The sequence below is a fragment of the Saimiri boliviensis genome, chromosome 12 (assembly GCF_048565385.1).
Source record: "Saimiri boliviensis isolate mSaiBol1 chromosome 12, mSaiBol1.pri, whole genome shotgun sequence".
NCBI lineage: Eukaryota > Metazoa > Chordata > Mammalia > Primates > Cebidae > Saimiri > Saimiri boliviensis.
In genome coordinates this window covers 28,754,611-28,777,782 of record NC_133460.1, presented here as the reverse complement: position 1 = coordinate 28,777,782, position 23,172 = coordinate 28,754,611, and the positions used below count along the sequence as shown (strand labels likewise).

Here is a 23,172-nt window from a genome sequence, read left to right as displayed (position 1 = left end):
GGTGTGAGGACCGCTTGAGCTCAGGAGTTAAAGACCTTAATCTCTATGAAAATAAAAAAAGTTGGCCTGGCATGGTGGCTCACGTCTGTAATCCCAATACTTTCGGAGGCCAGGAGTTCGAGACCAGCCTGACTAACATGGTAAAACCCTGTTTCTACTAAAAATACAAAAAATAGTCATGCATGGTGGCAGGCACCTGTAATCGCAGCTACTCAAAAGGCTGAGGCAGGAGAATGGCTTGAACCAGGAGGAAGAGGTTGCAGTATGATCTCGCTATTGCACTCCAGCCTGGGTGACAGCGAGACCCTGTTTCAAAAAATAAAATTAGCTGGCCATAATGGCACACACCTGTGGTCCCAGCTTCTTAGGAGGCTGAGGCAGAAGGATCACTTGCGCCCAGAAGATTGAGGCTGCAGTGAAATATGATTGTACGGCTGTACTCCAGCCTGGGCGACGGAGCAAGAGCCTGTCTCTAAAAAAAAAAAAAAAAAAAGATTTTAATAAAAGATAGGATGGCAGCTACTTTGAGAGTGAGGAAGGAGGAAATGATGCATGAAAGAGCTTCTAGAGTGGCTGGCACAATTCTATTTCTTAACCTAGATAATGGTTATAGGAGTGTTCCTCTTCTAGTAATTAATTAAGCTAGACCTCTTGTGTTTTCTGTATGTTTCAGTTTTATTTTACAATTTAAAAAGTTAAAAGAAATCACTATGGGCCGGGCGCGGTGGCTCAAGCCTGTAATCCCAGCACTTTGGGAGGCCGAGGCGGGTGGATCACGAGGTCAAGAGATCGAGACCATCCTGGTCAACATGGTGAAACCCCATCTCTACTAAAAATACAAAAATTAGCTGGGCGTGGTGGCACGCGCCTGTAATCCCAGCTACTCAGGAGGCTGAGGCAGGAGAACTGCCTGAACCCGGGAGGCGGAGGTTGCGGTGAGCCGAGATCGCGCCATTGCACTCCAGCCTGGGTAACAAGAGCGAAACTCCGTCTCAAAAAAAAAAAAGAAAGAAAGAAATCACTATGATAGCTAAACTGAATGCTATTATTTTAAAATGTCGGCCAGGCACGGTGGCTCACACCTATAATCCCAACACTTTGGGAGGCCAAGGCGGATGGATCACAAGGTCAAGAGATCGAGACCATACTGGCCAACATGGTCTCTATTATGTATAAGAAATTTTAAAATGTTTTCATTTTAAAAAAAAAATAAATAATAAAATAAAATAAAATGTCAGTATTGGCCCGGCGTGGTGGTTCACGCCTGTAATCCCAGCACTGAGGGGGGACCAAAGTAGGGGAATCACTTGCATCCAGGAGTCGAAGACCAGCCTAGGCAAAAGAGCAAGAATCTGTCTCTACAAAATAATTTTGAAAATCAGCCGGGCATGGTGGCACATTCCTATAGTCCTAGCTACTCAGGAAGTGCGGGCAGGAGGATCGCTTAAGCCCAGGAGTTTAAGGTTGCAGTGAGCTATGATCATGCCACTGCACTCTAGCCTGGGCAACAGAGTAAGACCCTGTTTCTAAAAAAAAAAATAAAAAGGATACCTGGGGTTCATTCTTTCTACCACTTCCTTGTCCTACACTTGACTAAGGATGCCTCTTCTCCAGCAGCCCTCCCTACTATTTCAGATCAGGACAGTTTGGGGACATTGATATGCTGATTCTCCAGAGCCTCTTTATGAAACGATTACTCTTCCACCCAGTTATATAAAAGTCCCTTCTTGGCTTCTTTTTCTTGTGTAAGACTAAACAAATAATAATATTAATACAACAAAAATAAATGAGGAAATTTTTTTTTAAAAAAAAGGCCAGGCACAGTTGCTCATGCCTGTAATCCCAGCACTTTGGGACGCTGGGGTGGGTGGATCACGAGGTCAAAAGATAGACACCATCCTGGCCAATATAGTGAAACCCCATCTCTTCTAAAAATACAAAAATTAGCCAGGTATGGTGGCAGGTGTCTGTAATCCCAGCTACTCAGGAGGCTGAGGCAAGAGAATTGCCTGAACCTGGGTGGTGGAGGTTGCAGTGAGCCAAGATTGTGCTACTGCACTCCAGCCTGGGCAATGCAGCAAGACTCTTGTCAAAAAAAAAAGTAAAGCCCCTTCGAGGCTTGTGTTAGTTACCCCCTAATCTTCCTAATACCTGTCATCCAACAACCTCTTATTCACCCTTAATGTATTTAAGGATTTTACACCAGATTTATAATCTACTCCTCTACCAATTTTGCTATCACACTGAATTCCACCAAATTCCAACCCTCTGACTTCCCAGTTTAACCTCATCTCATCAACAATCTCCCACATTCCATTTCAGCCACCAGTTCTCAGTTTCATCCAGAAGCTTGCTGTGTCCTAAAATGCTTCACTTCTTAAACATTAAAATCAGATAACCCACTTTTTTATCACAACCTACCAACCATCCAATTTGCTTGTGCAAGTACACCCATTTGTCGTTTTTACTGAAGAAGATTCTCAGTATACTACCCTCTTCTCCCCTTTCTCCTATTTATTAGCCCTGTCCAGGCACTCAACATTTTAAATTCCAGTTTATCTTCTCAATCATTCTCTGGGCAATAATACCCTAAATTCTCTTGCTTCTCATCTCTTCATTCTACATGCTAAGTGACAAAATGCCTATCAAAACCAATTCTAATAATTTTATCCAATATTCTGTATTCTGTGCAGGTTCCAGATAACAGGGCCTACTAAAGGAGGAGGAAAAACATACTCACACAATAAGTAGATTAGTGACCATGTGTTTTTTGTTTTGTTTTTTTGTTCCTCTCGCTGGGTTGCCCAGGCTGGAGTGCAGTGGCAGGATCTCAGCTCACTGCAACCCCAGCCTCCCAAGTTCAAGCAATTCTCCTCAGCCACCCGAGAAGCTGAGACATGCCCAGCTAATTTTTAGTGACAGCAACTTCAATTAAGGCCTCAATAATGTCCAGAAATTCTACTTTGTCTCTAGACAACACACTCTCCCACTTTTAGTAACATCTATCCGAACTCTTTCCTGTTCCCCTAAACCCCCCAAGTTACCCTGTCTTTCTCCCTTTCAGTAATAACCTCTTTAGTCACATTACAGGGGGAGGGAAAAACATTTTTAGCTAAAAACCACCTTCTCTTATGTCCTCCCACTAAGCTCATCTTTTTACTCATCTTTCCTCCCTCCAAAACTGCTCTCTTGTGTCTTAGATCTCATACATTCAACTATCCAGAATCCCTCACATCCCTCTAGCTGCACTTTTTCTTCTCCTCCCTTCAAACACCTTTAACAAGCTGTAAACATTTGTTACCCCCATTTCCTCACCCCTTAGATGACTCCAATCCAAGCTGCAAATCCAAGGTCTGCCTTGGAGTCCTCACTTTAGTTGACTGCAGCAGCATTCCGACTCAGTCAATATTTTCTGAAACACTTTCATGTTGGCTTCTATAATCTATCACTCCCCTGGATTCCCTTAAGCTGCTCTAGTGACTCCTACTTAATTTCCTTTCTAGTTTCTTCCTCTTCACTACTTCCATTAGTATTGGAAGTTCTTTACAGCACAGTCCTAATACTTTTTCCTCTTACACTCTCTTTAATGCCTTCAACTAATCCTTTCTTTTCAGATAATATTTATATACTGAATTTCAAATTAATTGTCTCTAACTAATCAAGGCTTATTTCAGCTCCATTCCAGCAAATCTGCTATTTAAACATATCTTACAAACATCTCAAACCCAATGTGCCCAAAACTGAACTCAAACTTTGTCAAAATGTTCCCTATCTCAGTAAATAAATGACACTACCATCTGCTCTGCTGCTCACATTACATAGCTGGGAATCCTTCTTGATGTCTCCTTCCTCATCGCTCATGTCACCAAACTCTGCCACTACTATCCTTTCTCAGTCCACCAACAGGTCTCAGGTTAAATGTCAGCCTTGCCTACATATCCGCACCCCGAGGACAAGCAAATAAGCCCAGAGTGCTACACTCCCACAGCACTCTCCATTTTTTTCTTAGTTTTCAACACACTTGTGATTCTTTATTTTATCTTCCCAAGTACAATGCAAAAAATACAGTTAAGTCCATCTTGCGCATAGACACTAAAATAATAGCTGAATAGCTGGAACGAGGCATCACCTAGACCTTCCTATGATCAAGTTCATTCTCCACTACCATCGGGGGTCTAGGAAAGTGGAAGACCACTTCCTAAAGGCATAAGTGCTAGACAAGAAAAATTCATGAAGTATAATATGGCTCCAAGTTCAAAAGCACAGAATACTTATGAAAGATGCTCTGAAAAGCATAAAGTATTCATATAAAAGTGCTAACATCATGTTAGAAGCAAGTTCTTATCATGACCAGCAGAAGTCGATAACTCTAAAGTACAGAGACTCTGTTTATAAATTTCATATTTTACCCTATGACTGGTATTCAATCTGGATCTGGGGAGAACCTTGTTAGTTGTCTCCCATGCTTTTGTTAATACACAAACCTTGAGAATATTCCTTTTATTCAGAAAACCTGAGTAAGAAACAAAAGTTCTGCTTTAGAACAAAATGAATTTAATTAAAATTATAATGCCTCTTTCGTAACTTACATAATGTTGAATTTCCATTCGTATATACAAACACACACAAAAGTAGAAAATACCTATAAAAATGAAGTCAGCATTACTTGGTAAGTATGAAAAATAGTCTGGTCATCACTCTCATTTTGTTTCTACAGCACTCCCAACACATAGGGCTAATTTTTTTTTTCCTTTGTAGATACGAGATGTCACTATGTTGACCAGGCTGGTTCTGAACTCCTGGGCTCAACCCATCCTCCCACTCTGGCCTCCCCAAATGTTGGTATTACAGTTGTGAGACACCACACTTGGCTCATCATTCTTATTAAAAAGAAAATATGCCAGGCACAGTGGCTCACGCCTATAATCCCAGCACTTTGGGAGGCTAAGGTGGTCAGATCACGAGGTCAGGAGTTCGAGACCAGCCTGGCCAACCAACATAGTGAAACCCTTCTCTACTAAAAATACAAAAAATTAGCTAAACATGGTGGTGGGCACCTGTAATCCCAACTACTCGGGAGGCTGAGCCAGGAATCACTTGAACCTGGGAATCGAAGATTGCAATGAGCTGAGAGCACTCCACTGCACTCCAGCTCAGCTAACAGTATGATTCTGTCTCAAAAAAAAAAAAAAAGAAAAGAAAAGAAAAAGAAAATTGCTGCCAGGCATGGTGGGTCACTCCTATAATCCCAGTGCTTTGGGAGGCCAAGGTGGGTAGATCACCAGGTCAAGAGTTCGAGACCAGCCTGGCAAACAGGGTGAAACCCCGTCTCTACTAAAAATACAAAAAATTACCTGGGTGTGGTGGTAGGTGCCTGTAATCCCAATTACTGGGGAAGCTGAGGCAGGAGAATCGCTTGAACCCAAGAGGCGGAGGTTGTAGTGAGCCAAGACCATGCCACAGCATCCAGAGCCTGGGCGACAAGGGGAGACTCTTGTCTCAAAAATAAAATAAAATAAAATTACTTAAGACAGGCGGCATGCCTGTCATCTCAGCTGCTAAGAAGGTTGAGGCAGTAGGCTGAGGTGGGAGCATCACCTAAGCCCAGGAATTTGAGGCCAGCCTGGGCAAGACAGTAAGATCCCACCTCTTAAAAAAAATCAAATTTTAAAATTAAAAAAAGCAGAAAATTACTTGAATGGAGACAAGAGGGAATTCATAATTTGCCCCTCGCAAAATAACTTTATTTCCAACATCAAGATAAAATTGTTCTTACAGTGACAGCCTCTTCTAAATATACAGCTTTGAAGATGACAAAATTAATCTTTCACATCAGAATACAACAGCACTGTATATAAAGAACACTTCCAATGTTTCCCAGATTTTCCACTTAACAGTTTGAGTTATTCAACCTTTGAACAGTGCCTTACCCTCAATACAATGGAAATAAAGTCTCCCTTAAACAGGAGGTTTTATTTCCATTGTATTGAGGGTATAGTGATTAAGGGTCAATTAATATGTAAAAGTAGGAATTTAAGAAATAACAGGTCTGGGCACAGTGGGTCACCCCTGTAATCCCAACAATTTGGGAGGCAGAGGTGAGAGGATCACTTAGCCTAGGAGTTCAGGACCAGGTTGGGCAACATACTGAGACACTGTCTCTACAAAAAATTTAGAAATTAGCCCGGTGTAGTGGTACACTCCTGCACTCCCAACTACTGGGGAGGCCAAGGAGGGAAGATGGCTTCAGCTTAAAAGGTAGAAGCGGTGACAGCCTGGATGACAGAGTGAGACCCTATCTCCAAAAAATAAAAAGAAAAAAAGAAATAATTGGTCTTACCTACTTCTCTTAAAAATCTGACTTTAGGTATTATTTAAATATATTCTATACAACGGATACATTCAATAAATAAAGGCAAGTAACTGTTGCTGATACTATCCTTTCAGGGTTTAAAAAATAATAATAGGCTGGGCACGGTGGCTCACGCCTGTAATCCCAGCACTTTGGGAGGCAGAGGCGGGAAGATCATGAGGTCAAGAGATCGAGACCATCCTGGCCAACATGGTGAAACCCCCTCTCTACTAAAAATGCAAAAAAATTAGCTGAGCGTGGTGGCGTGCACCTGTAGTCTCAGCTACTGGGGAGGCTGAGGCAGGAGAATTGCCTGAACCCGGGAGGCAGAGGTTGCAGTAAGCCGAGGTCACGTCACCGCACTCCGGCCTGGCACCTGGTGATAGAGTAAGACTCTGTCTCAAATAATAATAATAATAATAATAATCCTCATTAATCAGCTGTAGTTTATCCAATGACAATCTCATCTCTGGCCATAAGTTCCTGGCCTATTTCCCTTTCTTAAAAATCACCTTCAGTTCAAAATCTCCTGACAATACCATCCCTCTTACACAAATACTCATTACAGCTTTAAGCAAATTAAAAAAATTTATTGGCTACAAAACCAGTCAGGCAAATTAAGAGCCTATGCTGTAGTTATCTCAATATTTGGCAGGATATGTAGACTGAATCCCAGCTGGCTGGCAAGGAAAGTGTGCCAAGCCGAAATATAAGTCTTTGCACACTTTATTCTAGAGTCCAGATTAAAAACCTGTAGAAGACAGCACAAAGACAGAAGCAGCCTCACATAAAAAGCAAGAGAAGCCTTCTTTTACCTCTAATAGACAGCACTGATTCAAACCATTAAGGAATACCTGGAGATCTCTTAGAAGGTTGAACCTCTAGCTCCTGCTAACGTTCATTTTTAATTGGCACACCTGGCTGATAACTCACTGGCTTTAACAGCAATTGCAATCAAATTTCTGTTTTCAAAATTAAAGATTAGATACAGAAGTATTTGCAGATAGAAAGACAAATCCTAAATCAGCTTTAAAATCCAGGAAGTACAGGAGGGGAAGTGGAGAGTAGCATGCAAAATAGTTGAAACAAGATTTGTCAGATACTAACAAGTATTGGAGGTGGACAATCGAGTACATGAGGTTTTTTTTAACTCTTCTATTTTTGTGTGCCTGAAAGTTTCATAATAAACATTTTCTTCTTGTTTAAATTAAGGAATAGGACATTTTAGCAACTCAACCCTTCCCTGCAGTATCTATTCAGTTTGTAATCTTGTTTCTGGTTCCAGGCATCTATCTGTCTGGAAAATGGGAACCACTGTGCTTTGTTTTGTTTTTTGAGGTGGAGTCTCGCTTTGTTGCCCAGGCTGGAGTACAGTGGCACAACCTCGACTCACTGCAACCTCCATCTTCCAGGTTCAGGCTAATTTCCAGCTAATTTTTTATATTTTTAGTAGAGATGGGGTTTCAACATTTTGGCCAGGCTGGTCTCAAACTCCCGACCTCAAGTGATCCGCCCACCTCAGCCTCCCAAAGTGCTAGGATTACAGGTGTGAGCCACTGCTTCTGGCCCCACTGTATGTTTTGTTTCGTTTTTTGACAGTCTCACTCTGTTACCCAGGCTGGAGTGCAGTGGCCCGAACTCGTCTCACTGCAAGCTCTGCTTCCACGGTTTAGGCCATTCTCGTGCTTCAGACTCCCAAGTAGCTTGGATTAAAGGCACCTACCACCACGCCCAGCTAATTTTTGTATTTTTAGAGACAGGGTTTCACCATTTTTGGCCAGGCTGGTTTCAAACTCCTGACCTCAAGCGATCCACCCCGCCTCAGCCTCCCAAAGTGCTGGGATTACAGGCATGAGCCACCATGCCCCGCCATTGTATGTTTTATAGTGAACTATCAACCTGAGTTTCCCCTTCAAGTGAAACACAATTTTTAAAAGCACTATCCATTATAAAAGTACTTAAAGAATTTTAACAGTGTCAAAAAAAAAAAAAAAAATCAACCACATATTCCCCTATAGAGAAAGAGACTTAAAAACGTAATGCCAGGACAGATGATACAATCCTGAGCCTGGATGAGCCCTTTTCACTAATGTGATACAATTCTACAGCAAAAAATAGTATGAATGAGGAGGGACACTCAACACTCCACTAGAAGGATACGATGGAACTTTACCAGTGCACTTTGAATAAGTTGTTAAAATTTGCAACCGGTTCTTAAATAAAATGCCTAAACACGACCTGCAAAAGACTGCTAAGATTTCTGAGACCTAAGTAGGTACATGAGTACTTGCATTGAGAAAAGAGTTCAAAACTTTATCATTCTCAGAAGGGTCCCTAATGCAAAAAAAGTGAGGAACCACTTGAGATTTACAGAGACCTCTTTTATCAAAAATTTAGGTTTGGGTTTCTAAATTTCTACTAAAATTACAAGGCTTCCTGAGTGAGAGTAAAGGCAATGAAAATTGACAACATAATGCAAGAAAACAGTTAGGCACAAGGAAAACGAACAAAGTTTAGAGGGGAGAGACAAAGGAAATGTCATAAAGTACAAAAGCATCCCCACAACTAAAACCAACTTATAAACATACAAACTTGTAAATGGTTTATAAGAACAACTAACTTGCACACATTAGAGACAGGATAAGACTACCATGAAAATTAAATGTACTCCCTCAAAGTTCACTTCTTATCCTACAGGGAGCTGCCAACGTTGTTGTAGCTCTGGATAGCCAAGGGAGAGGAGAAAAAAAGAGAAATATTGATAGCGCTACACCATAGCCTGACCACCAAGAGAGCCTTTATGAAGGAGGATGGAAGAAGGACAAGATGTTCTTGAACATCTATTTACCTGTATTTTAGTATGTATTTTCTCCTCACAAACCAATTTAAATGGAGTTTGGACTCAAGAGTCAGTAGTTCTATCAGCATTAGAACTATAATTTGGCTACATAGACTGGGAAGCAATTATCCCACTTAACTGCCAACTTCCAACAGAATGAACATAAAGATATATTGTCAGCAAGGCTACATAAACAATTATTTACAGGATTAACTTCCACATTCCTTTTCCCCCTTATCTAAACATTCATCTTTATTAATACACTCTGCCATCAGGGACTCTGCCTGCCAATGATGCCCCATTCCTCAAAAGACCACACACTTAAGGAAGCTGGAGTCAACTTTGAGCATTTTCACCACTTGCACAGCTTCATCTTACTTCCTCCAGCCTACCCACCCCACAACACTGTAGATTATCTGAAAACAGCAAGAAACATCAGTAGAAACAACAAACAACACAAGCAGAATAGCATTTGCAGAGCCTAGTACAGTGGGGTTTGACAAACATTAGGTGCTCAATAATATGTTCACAATAAACGAATCTCATGCCAATTCTGCCATTATCTGACCTTAGACACTTAACCTCTTTGAGCTTCAGGTATGAAACCTGAGTTAAAATTCACTTTCGTTCAAAAAAGTTTGATGGGCCAGGCGTGATGGCTCACGCCTGTAATCCCAGTACTCTGGGAGGCCGAGGCAGGTGGATCACCTGAGGTCGTGAGTTCGAGACCAGCCTGACCAACATGGAGAAACCTCATCTCTACTAAAAGTACAGTATTAGTCAGGCAGTGGCACATGCTTGCAATCCCTGATACTCGGGAAGCTGAGACAGGAGAATCACTTGAACCCAGGAGGCAAAGGTTACAGTGAGCCGAGATTACGCCACTGCACTCCAGCCTGGGAAATAAAAGCAAAACTCTGTCCCACAAAAAACAAAAACAAAAAAAAACAAAAAACCTGTCTCTACAAAAATACAGAAATTAGCCAGGCATGATGGCAGGTGCCTGTAACTCCAGCTACTGGGGAGGCTGAGGCAGGAGAATCACTTGAACCCAAAAGGCGGAGTTTGCAATTGGCTGAGATTGTGCCACTGCACTCCAGCCTGGGCCAACAGAGCAAGACTCCATCTCAAAAAAAAGATGATTTTAATACATTTTTAGGAGCTGACCTGGAAAGTTTTTATGGCTGGGTTGCTTTTTTTCTTTTTCTTTCTTTTTTTTTTTTTTTTTTTGAGATGACATCTCACTCTGCTGCCCAAGGCTGCAGTGCAGTGACACAACCTCGGCTCTTTGCAACCTCCACTTCGTGGGTTCAAGTGATTCTCCTGCCTCAGCCTCCCCAGTAGCTGGGATTACAGGCACCCACCACCATGCCCAACTAATATTTTGTATTTTTAGTAGAGATGGAGTTTCACCAGGTTGGCCAGGCTGGTCTTGAACTCCTGACCTCAGATGATTCACTTGGCCTCCCAAAGTTCTGGGATTACAGACACCTGGCCCTTTTTGCTGCTTTTTAATGCAAATTTAACCTAAACTTGTGAACAATGCCTGAGGAGAAATGTAGGCAAAGCAGTAAGGATATCAAAATTAGAATTAACCCTGAGGATCAAGGGAATGACAGTAACAGCTGGCTCATCATCTCATCCAAGACTGTGAAAAAGAGTGAAAAAATGCTCAGCATTAAAACTATGCAAGGCCCAGCACACTCTACTGTTTCACGTGCCTTACATTAAACCTTCAAAGGACAAATTTCCCTTAAAAATTCAGTAAAGTTTTGTGTTTGTGTTTACTTCCTTTCAAAATGTGAGATTCTTATAACCTTTCATTATTGCTAAACTTTGCCAAGAAGTCAAGAACTAAGGTTTTTTTCCAATTTCAGTATAGTGCCACCCTTATCCTACTGCTGATAGAGTGCTCCCACTTCTCTCCCTCACCTTTCCCTAACACTCTCAATATTAGTTCTTCAGTCTTTTAGTTAATTGCACCTTTTCCACTTAAGTCTCAAATCCCTTACAGGAGTAGGACAGAATGAACAAAATATTTTGTTTTAGGAGACAATACTAGATGCTATTTTTACAAATTAGCATTTAAAAAATATAATCAGTTGCCAGGTACAGTGGCTCAAGCCTGTAATCCCAGCACTTTGGGAGGCCGAGACGGGTGGATCACGAGGTCAAGAGGCCGAGACCATCCTGGTCAACATGGTGAAACCCCGTCTCTACTAAAAATACAAAAAAGTTAGCTGGGCAATGTGGCACGTGCCTGTAATCCCAGCTACTCAGGAGGCTGAGGCAGGAGAATTGCCTGAACCCAGGAGGCGGAGGTTGCGGTGAGCCAAGATTGCGCCATTGCACTCCAGCCTGGGTAAGAAGAGCAAAACTCCAACTCAAAAAAAAAAAAAAAATACATATATATATATATATATATATATATATATATATAAAATCAGTTTTGTGGTTTAAAATCTGTCAATACAAATTGCTATTGGCCCCAAACTAATTTCAATTTGGAATCAAGTTCAATTCTTTAATGTCTCCACTTAATACCTCCTTAATCTTTCTGAGCTAGTTTTGGAACAGAGTCTACTATTCTTAACTAATCCTCATTTTAGATATTCATCTCATTTTCATTATCAATAACCATCCAAATCCTCCACAATAATAGAAATGAGATAGTTTGTGATCCTAACACAACAAAGAGATATTTCTTACTGGAATTGGGGTTAGAAACTTATTGCTGTTCCCAATATGTACAACGAGTTAACAGTCTTTAAACATTAATATCCAAGTTGTTTTATTAAATATTTGAACCTCTAACTGGTTTCTTTGAAGTTGTTAAATGTCTTTTACAAAACTATCATTAGTCCCCATTTATCCTAAGTGCAGAAAAAAACACTATATATACATATATATATATATTTTTTTTTTTTTTTTTTTGAGATGGAGTTTCGCTCTTGTTACCCAGGCTGGAGTGCAATGGCGCGATCTCGGCTCACCGCAACCTCCGCCTCCTGGGTTCAGGCAATTCTCCTGCCTCAGCCTCCTGAGTAGCTGGGATTACAGGCATGCGCCACCATGCCCAGCTAATTTTTTGTATTTTTAGTAGAGACGGGGTTTCACCATGTTGACCAGGTTGGTCTCGATCTCTCGACCTCGTGATCCACCCACCTCGGCCTCCCAAAGTGCTGGGATTACAGGCTTGGGCCACCGCGCCCGGCCCTATATATATTTTTTTGAGACAGAGTCTCACTATCGCCCACGCTCTGCCACCAGGCACCAGGTTGGAGTGCAGTGGCACAATCTCAGCTCACTGCAACCTCTACCTTCTGGGTTCAAGCAATTCTCCTGCCATAGCCTCCTGAGTAGCTGGGATTAGAGGTGTGCACCACGACATCCAACTGTTTTTTATATTTTCAGTAGAGATGGGATTTGGCCAGGCACAGTGGCTCATGCCTGTAATCCCAGCACTTTGGGAGGCTGAGGTGGGTGGATCACAAGGTCAAAAGATTGAGACTATCCTGGCCAACATGGTGAAACCCCATCTCTACTAAAAAATACAAAAATTAGCTGGGCATGGTGGCGCGTGCCTGTAGTCCCAGCTACTCAGGAGGCTGAGGCAGGAGAACTGCTTGAACCTGGGAGGCGGAGGTTGCAGTGAGCCAAGATCACGCCACTACACTACAGCCTGGCGCCCGGTGACAGAGTACAGAGTGAGACTCTGTCTCAAAAAAAAAAAAAAAAAAAAAAGAGAGAGAGATGGGGTTTCACCATGTTGGTCAGTCTGGTCTCAAACTCATGAGACCAACTGGTCTCAAACCTCATGATCTGCCCACCTTGGCCTCCCAAACACTGGGGCCATGGCATGTGGCCAAACAATATATATTTTAGAATTTAAATCATTTAAATAAATTTCTTGCACAAATCTCTCTTGGCTAATAAAGAAAATCAAAACTTACCTGAAGTTACTAATTTATTACAGCTACTTATGCTTGCATCATCTTCTATGATTCGGTTTGTGCTCTTTTCTTTCCCAAGCGAAGTGTCCTCCAAAGGGAAGCATTTATCAGATACAACAGTGTCTTCAACCACCACATGACTAATTTTGCTATTAGCTTCAAGTACTGAAGTGACCTCTTCCAGCTGAGCAGCTTCACTAGATTCTGAATAAGAAGAACCCTTACCCTGGGCTAAATTCTTTGAAGAAACTGGTAGAGACTCATCATCACTATCAAATCCAAAAGGATCTCCAGTATTTTCCTCTTCCACTTTAGGTTTCTTCGGAATTTCTTGGATATCTGGTTTGAAATTGGGCCTCTTCTGCCCTAATTTAGCCATAAATGTGGTCTCTCCCCATTTTGTGCTAAGGGTGGTCCGTTTGTTGGAAAAGACTTCATCAAATTTTGAACTGCCATTTCCACCTTTCCTACTGTATGTTTTCCCAAATCTGGATGTCATTTTGACACCAGTTTCATATTCTCTGAAAAATTTAAAAAAAAACATATAATCATCAAATACTTAAGAAGTGTTAAACAGTGCATACAAAAATAAAAACCTAGGGATTTTCCCCTCATGATTTTGTCACACTCACCATACAGACTTTTAAATAAGCAAGTATGAGGAAGGGGTATAAAGAAAGGCTGATTTATTACTCTAAATGCTTCCATGTCAATTTTCCTCTACGACAAGTACACGCCTACGCTTTCCGAAGTAAAAAACTTAGTTATTAACCAACTTATAATAAGGTATCCATAAAGCTAACTTAAAATTAAATGTATTTTTAAGTTCAAAATGAATCAACTTACTATTCTTATAAACATAATTTTACCTTGAAGAAATAATCTGCATAGGCTGGGCGTGGTGGCTCACGCCTGTAATCCCAGCACTTTGAGAGGCCAAGAGGGAGCATCAAAAGGTGAGGAGTTCGAGCCCGGCCTGGCCAACATGGTGAAACCCCATCTCTACCAAAAAAAATACAAAAATTAGCTGGGCGTGGTGGCGCCAGCTACTTGGGAGGCTGAGGCAGGAGAATTGCTCGAACCTGGGAGACGGAGATTGCAGTGAGCCGAGACTGCGCCACTGCACTCCAGCCTGGTGCCTGGTGACAAAGCAAGACTTTGTCTCAAAAAAAAAAAAAAAAAAATACAAAATTAGCTGGGCGTGTTGACGCACACCTGTAGTCCCAGCTACTCAGGAGGCTGAGACAGGAGAATAACTTGAACCCGGAAGGCAGAGGTTGCAGTGAGCCGAGATCATGCCACTGCCCTCCAGTGAGACTCCATCTCAAAAAATAACAACAACAATCTGTATAGAGGCTGGGTGCTCTATACAGATTACACTCAGACCTGTAATCCTAGTACTTTGGGAGGCCAAGGAGGGCAGATCACTTGAGGTCAGGAGTTTGAGACCAGCCTGGCCAGCATGGTAAAACTCATCTCTACTAAAAATACAAAAATTTGGCTAAGCATGGTGGCTCACAGATGTAATCACAGCACTTTGGGAGGCTGAGGCAGGTGGATCACGAGGTCAGGAGTTCGAGACCAGCCTGGCCAACATGGTGAAAACCTGTCTCTACTAAAAATACAAAAATTAGCTGGACGCAGTGGTCGGCGCCTGTAATCCAAGCTACTTGAGAGGCTGGGGCAGGAGAATCACTTGAACCCAAGAGATGGAGGTTGCAGTGAGCCAAGATTGTGCCACTGCACTCTAGCCTGAACAAGTCTTTAAAAAAAAAAAAACTTAAAAAAAAATTAGCTGGGAGTGGTGGCACATGCTTGTGATCCCAGCTATTGGGAGGATGAGGCAGAATTACTTGAAGCTGGGAGATGGAGGTGAGATCACACCAATAACTATAATAATATTAATATAATAACCCATATAGGGTAATTACCTCTAATACGAACTCTTAAGCACAGAATGTTAATTTTTTTCAGGATCCCAGAAATATCCAATAATTTATTAAATTTAGTATTTTAAAATTTCATAGCACTAATTAATGAGAAAAAGGTCCCCAAAATGGTGCTTTTTCTCATGTTTTACAATCTGCAGCTTTTAACCCAATCTTGAAGATTATGCTTCTTGGTGCAATGTAATTTGGGCTGTGACTTAAAAAAATATTCCTTAGATGGTCACCTCTCTAAGGGAAAGAAACTATCCTTATCCTATCTGCCTTGTCCCGATAGTGCTGTGCTCATTTGCTGAGTTACATTTTCTGGAGCTGGTGAGCTGCAGCATATTACCCTGTTTCATACAGGAATAGAAACATAGAACCTTTATTTTACTCTTGAATTTATAAATGACAAATCGATTCACCTCATTTATCTACTTCACAGGACAAAAAAAAAAAATCTTTAAGGCAGTAAATCAAGAGTCAAACATTTTTTTAAAACAAGGTACTTGCATTGGTTATGTGCCCGTTAAAAAAAATTACAGTACTTTTTAAACATTATCAATCCTTATCAGTTTCCTACACTTTGACCTTTCTATAGTTCAAACATCAATACATCGAATATCACTTTAAAAACTGAACAAAGGCCTAAGGGCTTGAAAAATCTTCATTAATTTGAAACCTACAAGAATTGAAATATTTCAACTATACTTTTGAATATGTTTTGACCTATACTTATTTTCCCTTAACTTAAATTCCTACAACTTATAATAAGTCATTGTCTGAGTTTTATATAAAATCAGTAGTGATCCGTGCCCCGCCCCCTCCCCCTTCGTGAGAAGCCAATTTTAATTTGACAAAATAATAATTAAGTCATCATACATCTGTGTTAAAAAATTTTCCTGAAGGAGATCTATTTCATCTTCTACTACAGCTCTAACACTAACAAGTCTTACTGTCTTTCTTGTTAAGTGCAGCCTAAAACACAACAGGATACTGGACAACTACCACAGACAACAAAATAAAAGTCAATTCTCTTGATTCCTTTAAGAATGTAAAGCTGGGCTGGGCACCGTGGCTCACGCCTGTAATCCCAGCACTTTGGGAGGCCAAGGTGGTTAGATCATGAGGTTAGGAGTTCGAGACCAGCCTCCTGACCAACATGGTGAAACCTCATCTCTAAAAAAATAAATAAATAAAATAAATAAATGTAAAGCTGACATCCTGCAGGTCTGTAAGTGTACTTACATATACACCAAGGAAGCTAACTAGATTGTTTTCGATACACTTACATAGTAAACATCTAAAAATATTGACCAAAGGCCAAACCAAAAACCTAGACTTGAGTTCCTTTATGCCAATATCAGAAAAACTTATTATAAAAATGGTTCTAGAACCACAAAGCATTCACTCCTGAAAGTTTAAAGTCTGCAGATGAATACACAATAGTAAGGACATAATTATTTTATGTGATGAGAAATAATTTTGTGATGGCCCGGCACGGTGGCTCACCCCTGTAATCCCAGCACTCTGGGAGGCCGAAGCGGAAAAATCACCTTAGGTCGGGAGTTTGAGACCAGCCTGAACAACATGGAGAAACTCCATCTCTACTAAAAACACAAAAAATTAGCCGGGCATGGTGGTGCATGCCCGCAATCCCAGCTATTCGGGAGGCTGAGGCAGGAGAATCGCTTGAAACTGGGAGGCGGAGGTTGCGGTGAGCCCAGATGGCGCCGCTGCACTCTAGCCTGGGCAACAAGATCGAAACTCTGTCTCAAAAAATAATAGAATTTTTGTGCTAAAGACGACGTCTTTTACAAATACATACTGAAATACAGATGAAATAACATCAGCGATTTTCCAACATTAAGTAATGAGAAGTGTATAGATGAAATAAATAGTAGTTGCTGAATCCAAGAAATGGGTACAGAAGAGTTCATTATATAGTATCTCCTCCTGATTGCCTTTATCGTTTCCCACAATAAAACGTCTTTAAGTCAGCAGACTGTTGTAATGGCATTATCTAAGCGTAAAGCACTATAGATTCCAAAATAAGTGTGCAAACGTCTTTGAAGTAAAAATTTAAGTGTTTCAAGTACCAATCTTGCTCAACATTTAAACTCCAAACACTGTCCTAACTAAAAAGGAAAGAATGATTCACGACTAAATCTTTTCGGTCGTTGGGCTTTTGCCCTAGCCCAAAATCAGGTCGAATTTTGAGGGAAGTGCGCTGTGACTTAAAAAAAAAAAAAAAAAAAAAAAAAAATACTCTTCACTCCCTTCCGAATCTAGCGTCCTCCCGGTCCCCACGGGCTTTAGGGGCTTCCATGAAGGAAGAAAAGAAAACGGGACAAACCTTACCCCCCAAGAAATCCTCACCTGGGGGCGGCCGGTGCGCCACGGGTAGTGGGGGCGGCGGCCCCCTCTGGCCGGACACTCACGCAACTTTTCTCCTCCCCACCCGCGCCGCCCAGGAAAGGGAGGTCGCTTCCGACGCCCCGGAAGCCTCTGCCACCGAATCCCTAGGGCAGTGCAAGGCCCCAGTGGCAGCCAGGGTCGGATGAAACCTCGAGAAAGGACTCGGGGCTGAAATCAACACAGTTGACTGGGTTTGGGGAGCTAAGTCAATCAGCAGTAGCCCGAAAAAGAACTCTGAAAAAGGAAAATAAAAGGGGAAAAAGAGAGTTCTTCAGGTCGTTCCCCTGCCCAACTTCCTCAGCGGCCAGGTGGGCGAGGCAGTGAGACTTCCATCGCCCGCTCCCAGCCTCTGACTCCCCCACCCTCCCGGCGCCCTCCCGGCCTAGGCAGCCGCCCGACACCTCACTTACCCTCGGTGCCTGGCGGGTGCTTTGGCCACGGGCCGCCTCCGCCTCTGCCTCTCCCGCTCCCTACGGCCCGCGGGCAGGCGCTGAACCCCCGCGCAGGAGAGCAGGACCGCCTGGTGAGAGACGAGAGATGCGAGGGGCTCTGCTTTCGGTAAATAGGAAGCCCGGTGGTGGGGGGGGAGGAGCGGCGGCCCCGCAACTTCCCTCCCCGCCTCGAGTGCCGCCGGCCGGGCCCGGGCCTAGCTCTCGCTGGCCGCCGCCGCCGGAGCTGGTGCCGGAGTCCGCTACGTGCCCCCGCTGGGCCGCCGCCGCCTCCTGCGCCGCCGCTTCCGCCGGTGAATGGTCAGCGCTGGAGTTTGAACAGGGCCCTGAACCATCTCAACGCCATTTGCGCTCCCGGCCCCCACCTCCTTCCTCCAACAGCCGCTCGCTCCGTCACTCCGCTTCCCACAGTCCCCGCGCGGCCGCCTGACCCCGCAGCCAATCGCGCAGCCGTTTACTCAAACCGCCGCGCAGGCGCTGCGCCCCGCATGCTCCGGCGCCCGCCATTGGCCAGGCCGCTGGGCCCGACGGGAGTTGTAGTCCAGGTCCGGGAGGTTGCGGAGCCGAGGTCCAGGCGCGGGCGCGGGAGCGGGCGACAGGCAGGCCTGGCCCTCCTGGGCTCTGGAGCCACTGCTAGCTCCTGGCCTCGCCAGGAGATGCAGGTGCCACGGGGATAGGCGGCCGGGCCGGGGGCACAGTGCAGGCAGCTGTATCAATCGCTTCCCCTCCGGGGACCCGCCGGTGTCTGGGGACCGCGGGTTGTGCAGCTGCGCCGGGCCTGCGGGGGCCGTCGCCCGGGAGCGGAGAGGCAGGGAGCGCGTGGTCCAGAGCCTCCCTCGATCTGGTCTGGCCGGTCCTGGCCTGGCGCAGGTGACGACGGCGGGGACTGCGAGGCGCCGGACACCCGAAGCCGCGAGCAGTGTCGTCCCGCGCTTTTTCGCGCCCCTCCAGCCCTGCAGTCGTTCCTCCGACTCTTAACTCCATATACCCCTCACCGATTAAAAGTGGCCCTGAGAATATTGGATGGTATTGAGCAATTATCGTTAACCTCGCTGGGTGTGGTAACGGTAATGTGGTAATTTTTTTTTTTTTTTTTAAACCTAATGTGTTGACAGGTAGAGTGATCTGGTGTCAGAACTGTAAAATACGCCTATGGAAACTGGGGAAGAGGAATAAACGAGCTGGCAGGACGTTTTTCATTGTTGACGCTGCGTGATGCGAACACATAGGCTCATCATACAGTCTCTCTACTTGTGTATCTGAAACTTTGCATAATAAGTTTAAAGCAGTGAACTAGTGATTGCCTCTAGGGAGGACAGGGAGGTGGTGGATGACGGGAGGAAGGAGTATTAATTTTTCGCTGTACACCCTTTTGTGCTGTTTTAGGGTTTTCCTATTCAGTATGTTACCTAATTCAAAAAATTGGGAAGTTTTTTTTAAGGCTACCATGGGAAAACAGCGTTCTAAAGAGTAGCACAACCAGTTCCCCCTAAGAGAGGTGCAAAATTCATCGGATTCGGACAGCCTTGGTGTTTGCTAGACGGTTAATGGAGACCCACCTGGGAAATTAGAAAACGAATTGGTTTCAGTGAAAAGCCCGCCCTTCCACAAATGGATGATTTGCTTTTAATGCACCCAGAAGTTATCCAGCTCCCTCCGGTATAATCGGGGAAACTCCAAATAAAGAAAAAGTAGTTCAGGGACCCTGCAGCCTTTCCCAGTAGGAATTTAAGACGGATTTTAGTGTGGTTGGATTGTTTTGCCTACCTGACTGTTTGCAGAATTTATATTCTGACATTTACAATTTCCCAAATACTGAATCCGTATTTTTCTTGTTTCAAAATAAATCAACTTCTTCTGCAGTTTATATGAATAACAGGTCATGTTTTCCACTGTGGGTGGGATCCACATGTCTTTTATTTGGGTCAGTTTTGTCTCTTTTCTTTAATAGGCAGTTTAGGAACTTGTTTTTATCATTTTGTTTAAATATCTCTGGCAGAGGTGCAGGTTGCACTTACTATAATTATTTAGATGACAAGGTGGCGGGTGCTAATTAAAGGGTAATTATCATCAGAGGAAAAAGATAAGATCAAAAAGCCAGAAGAGGTGAGGAGACAATTGCCAAGATCTTCCTGTAGGAGAGTGTTGTGAACCTCCCAAGACCAAAGGATGTGTCCATTATGCCTGGCCTCTCTGGTGCTGGACAGTTGGCAGGGTCAGTGGCTGCAAGAAGCTGAAGTGGAAGGGCTCATTGTCTACACTGTGTGATGCCTTTTGAGGGCTTTTGTGTGGTGGTTGTATTAAGTAATGGAACTTAGTGTCAAATTCTTGCCACTCAAAGAATGATCCCCAGTCAGCAGTGTAACATAACCTGGGGGTCTGTAAGGAATGCATAATTCCTATCCGCACCCCAGCTCCACTGAATCAGAACCTGCATTTTAACAAGATTCCTCAAGCTGATTACGCTGCACATTAAAGTTTGACAAGCAGCACTGATTTAAAGTATACCCGTAGCATGTGACAGCAATCTAGTATTTTTCGTTAGGATGAGGGAGAAGAAGGAAGATGATTAGGAACCTTGTATTCATCAGGTAAGATGCTAGGCTGATCAGGGGCCTTGTCTGCTTCCCAGCCTGTTACCCTATCTTACAGGTAAGGAAATGGGGAGACTTGTATATTATAACTAATGAGGGAGTCAAGCTTTTTCTTAACAGTTGTTTACCCACTAGTACTTGTGAATGTTCTTGAATCTGGTAGAAAGTGGTACATGATTTGAGAAGTAAACTGTGTGTGTGTGTATGTGTGTTTAGTTTGTGGAAGCTTATTGTGTGTGTGTATGTGTGTTTAGTTTGTGGAAGCTTGTGTGTGTGTGTGTGTGTGTGTGTGTGGTCTGTGAAAGCTTATTTTGTGTGTATTTAGTCGTGGAAGCTTGTGTGTGTGTGTGTGTGTGTGTGTGTGTGTGTAGTCTATGAAAGCTTATTTTGTGTATGTGTGTTTAGTCTGTGGAAGCTTAGTGTGTGTGTGTGTGTGTGTGTGTGTGTGTGTGTGTGTGTCTATTTAGTCTGTGGAAGCTTAGTATGTGAATATTAAGCAGAGCTCTTCTGGGCTCTGTACCCTTGTGTGCCTCATACTAAATAGACCTCTCGGTCCCCTCCTGGAGGGAATTCAGACTCTGAGCCCTACAGGCTGTACCACCACCTTAACCCTTTACCTCCCCTGCTTCCACTGAGGCAGGCAAATGTCCTGAAGTCATCTCATTCCCTTACTGGGGCCCTGGGTTCCACACCAGAATGAATAAACAGGACTCCAGTGTGGATAATACATGGCAGAGCAGCTTTTTGTTGTACTGTTTTTGTTTTCCTAGTTCTCTCAACTCAGGCTCCACCCTCTGCCCATCTACCTGGCCCCCTTCAACCAGTAGAATGGTTGCCTTCATGAGAATCTCCTTCACACTAACATCAAGTAGCCTATAGGTGCTTTTTGTTTTGCTAGAAAGCCTCTGTGCAAGCTCTCAGATACCTGATTTATTCCCCTCACTAAATGTATTTGTGTCAGAAACTGAAATCATGGATTGGAGCCAAGTTTGTAATACCCTTAGGAGGGGCTTCTGCCCTCCTGTGTGCTGCCTGCTTGAGGGCAGAACTCCCTACTGCCTGGAGCTCCACTTGAGTGGGCCCATACCTGTACTTTCCTCTGAAAAAAGAAAATCCTACAAAGAAAATAGAAAACGTAAGCCAGGCGCGGTGGCTCACACCTGTAATCCCAGCACTTTGGGAGGCTGAGGTGGGCAGATCACGAGGTCAAGAGATCGAGACCATCCTGGCCAACATGGTGAAACCCTGTCTCTACTAACAGTACAAAAAATTAACCAGGTGTGGTGGTGCCTGCCTATAGTCCCAGCTACTCGGGAGGCTGAGGCAGGAGAATTGCTTGAACCCAGGAGGCGGAGGTTGCAGTGAGCCAAATTGCAACACTGCACTCCAGCCTGGCGACAGAGCAAGACTGCACCTCAATTAAAAAAAAAAAAAAGAAAACATCTCTTCTCCCATTGCAGTGCCCTTATTCTAGCCCAGACATGAGAACTGTCAGAATTGGAGTTACTAAACAGAATTTGTTAGTCTTTTTCTGAGTATGTTTAGTAAAGTGTATTACAACTTACAGAATTCGATATAGGGAACTGAAGGTCAGAAACTACCATTTTGGTGGCAGTCAATTTTTCTTTGCCATAGAATGTTGAATAAAATGTCAAATTGTACACTTGGATATTGTTGTGGTTGTGTTACAAAGCTCTACAAGATGTGGGCCAGGCCCTGCCCTTCACTCATGCAGCTCCTACTTTCTGCTCTGCCTACACCTGACTCTTTGCTGTTTCCCCACCTTAGAGCCTTTGCATTTCCTATTCCCTTTGCCCACAACTCCCCGAGATACCAGCCTGCTTCAATTCCTCACCTCCTTTAGGTTTTCACTCAAATAGGACTTTTCAATGAATCTCCCCTAACCAACTTATTTTAAATTGTTGTAACATCCTCACTCCTAAATGTCACTGTCCCTGCTTTCCTCTCCTTCAGGGGATGTATCTCCCCATCTAACATCAGGCGTTTTGCATGTTTATCTTACATGTTGTTAACGGCAAGGATCTCTGCCTGCCTTGTGAAAACAGGACAAACCTTGCTGCAACCCTAGCACCTAGAAGAGTGCCTGGCACAGAGTAGGTGCTCAATAAATATTTGTTGAGTAAAGGCACCCCTTTATTTCCTTTCATGTAAGGTCATATACATATATATACACACATGCACATATATGGGTGCTACTGCACTCCAGCCTGGGCAAGGCAGTGAGACTCTGTCTCAAAAAAGAAAGTATATATATATATATATATATATATATATATATGCACACACACATATAATGTGTGTATATATATATATATATGCACACACACATAATGTATATATATATATATGCTTTTGTGTGTGTGTGTGTGTGTGTGTGTGTGTGTGAGAGAGAGAGAGAGACGGAGTTTTGCTTGTTACCCAGGCTGGAGTGCAACGGCGCGATCTTGGCTCACCGCAACCTCTGCCCCCTGGGTTCAGGCAATTCTCCTGCCTCAGCCTCATGAGTAGCTGGGATTACAGGCATGCGCCACCATGCCCAGCTAATTTTTTTTTTTTTTTTTTTTTTTTTGAGACGGAGTTTCGCTCTTGTTACCCAGGCTGGAGTGCAATGTCACAGT

The 23,172-nt window shown here is 43.3% G+C and overlaps 1 protein-coding gene across 4 annotated transcripts in view; it reads right to left on the bottom strand.

Annotated features, from left to right (window-relative positions):
* WAPL (WAPL cohesin release factor) overlaps nt 1-18,337 on the bottom strand; it is a 92,916-nt gene extending 74,579 nt beyond the window's left edge. For 2 of the 4 annotated variants that reach the window (XM_039478189.2, XM_039478191.2), the window contains exons 1-2: nt 17,901-18,337; nt 13,145-13,665 (exon numbers count right to left, since the gene is read on the bottom strand). In XM_039478189.2, coding sequence (XP_039334123.2) covers nt 13,145-13,643 — 499 coding nt within the window. In that variant the 5' untranslated portion in view covers nt 13,644-13,665; nt 17,901-18,337. Of the gene's footprint in view, nt 1-13,144; nt 13,666-17,451; nt 17,725-17,900 lie in introns of all 4 variants that reach the window. The other 2 variants (XM_039478190.2, XM_074382191.1) reach the window with 2 other exon arrangements.
* Nucleotides 18,338-23,172: the final 4,835 nt, after the last annotated feature.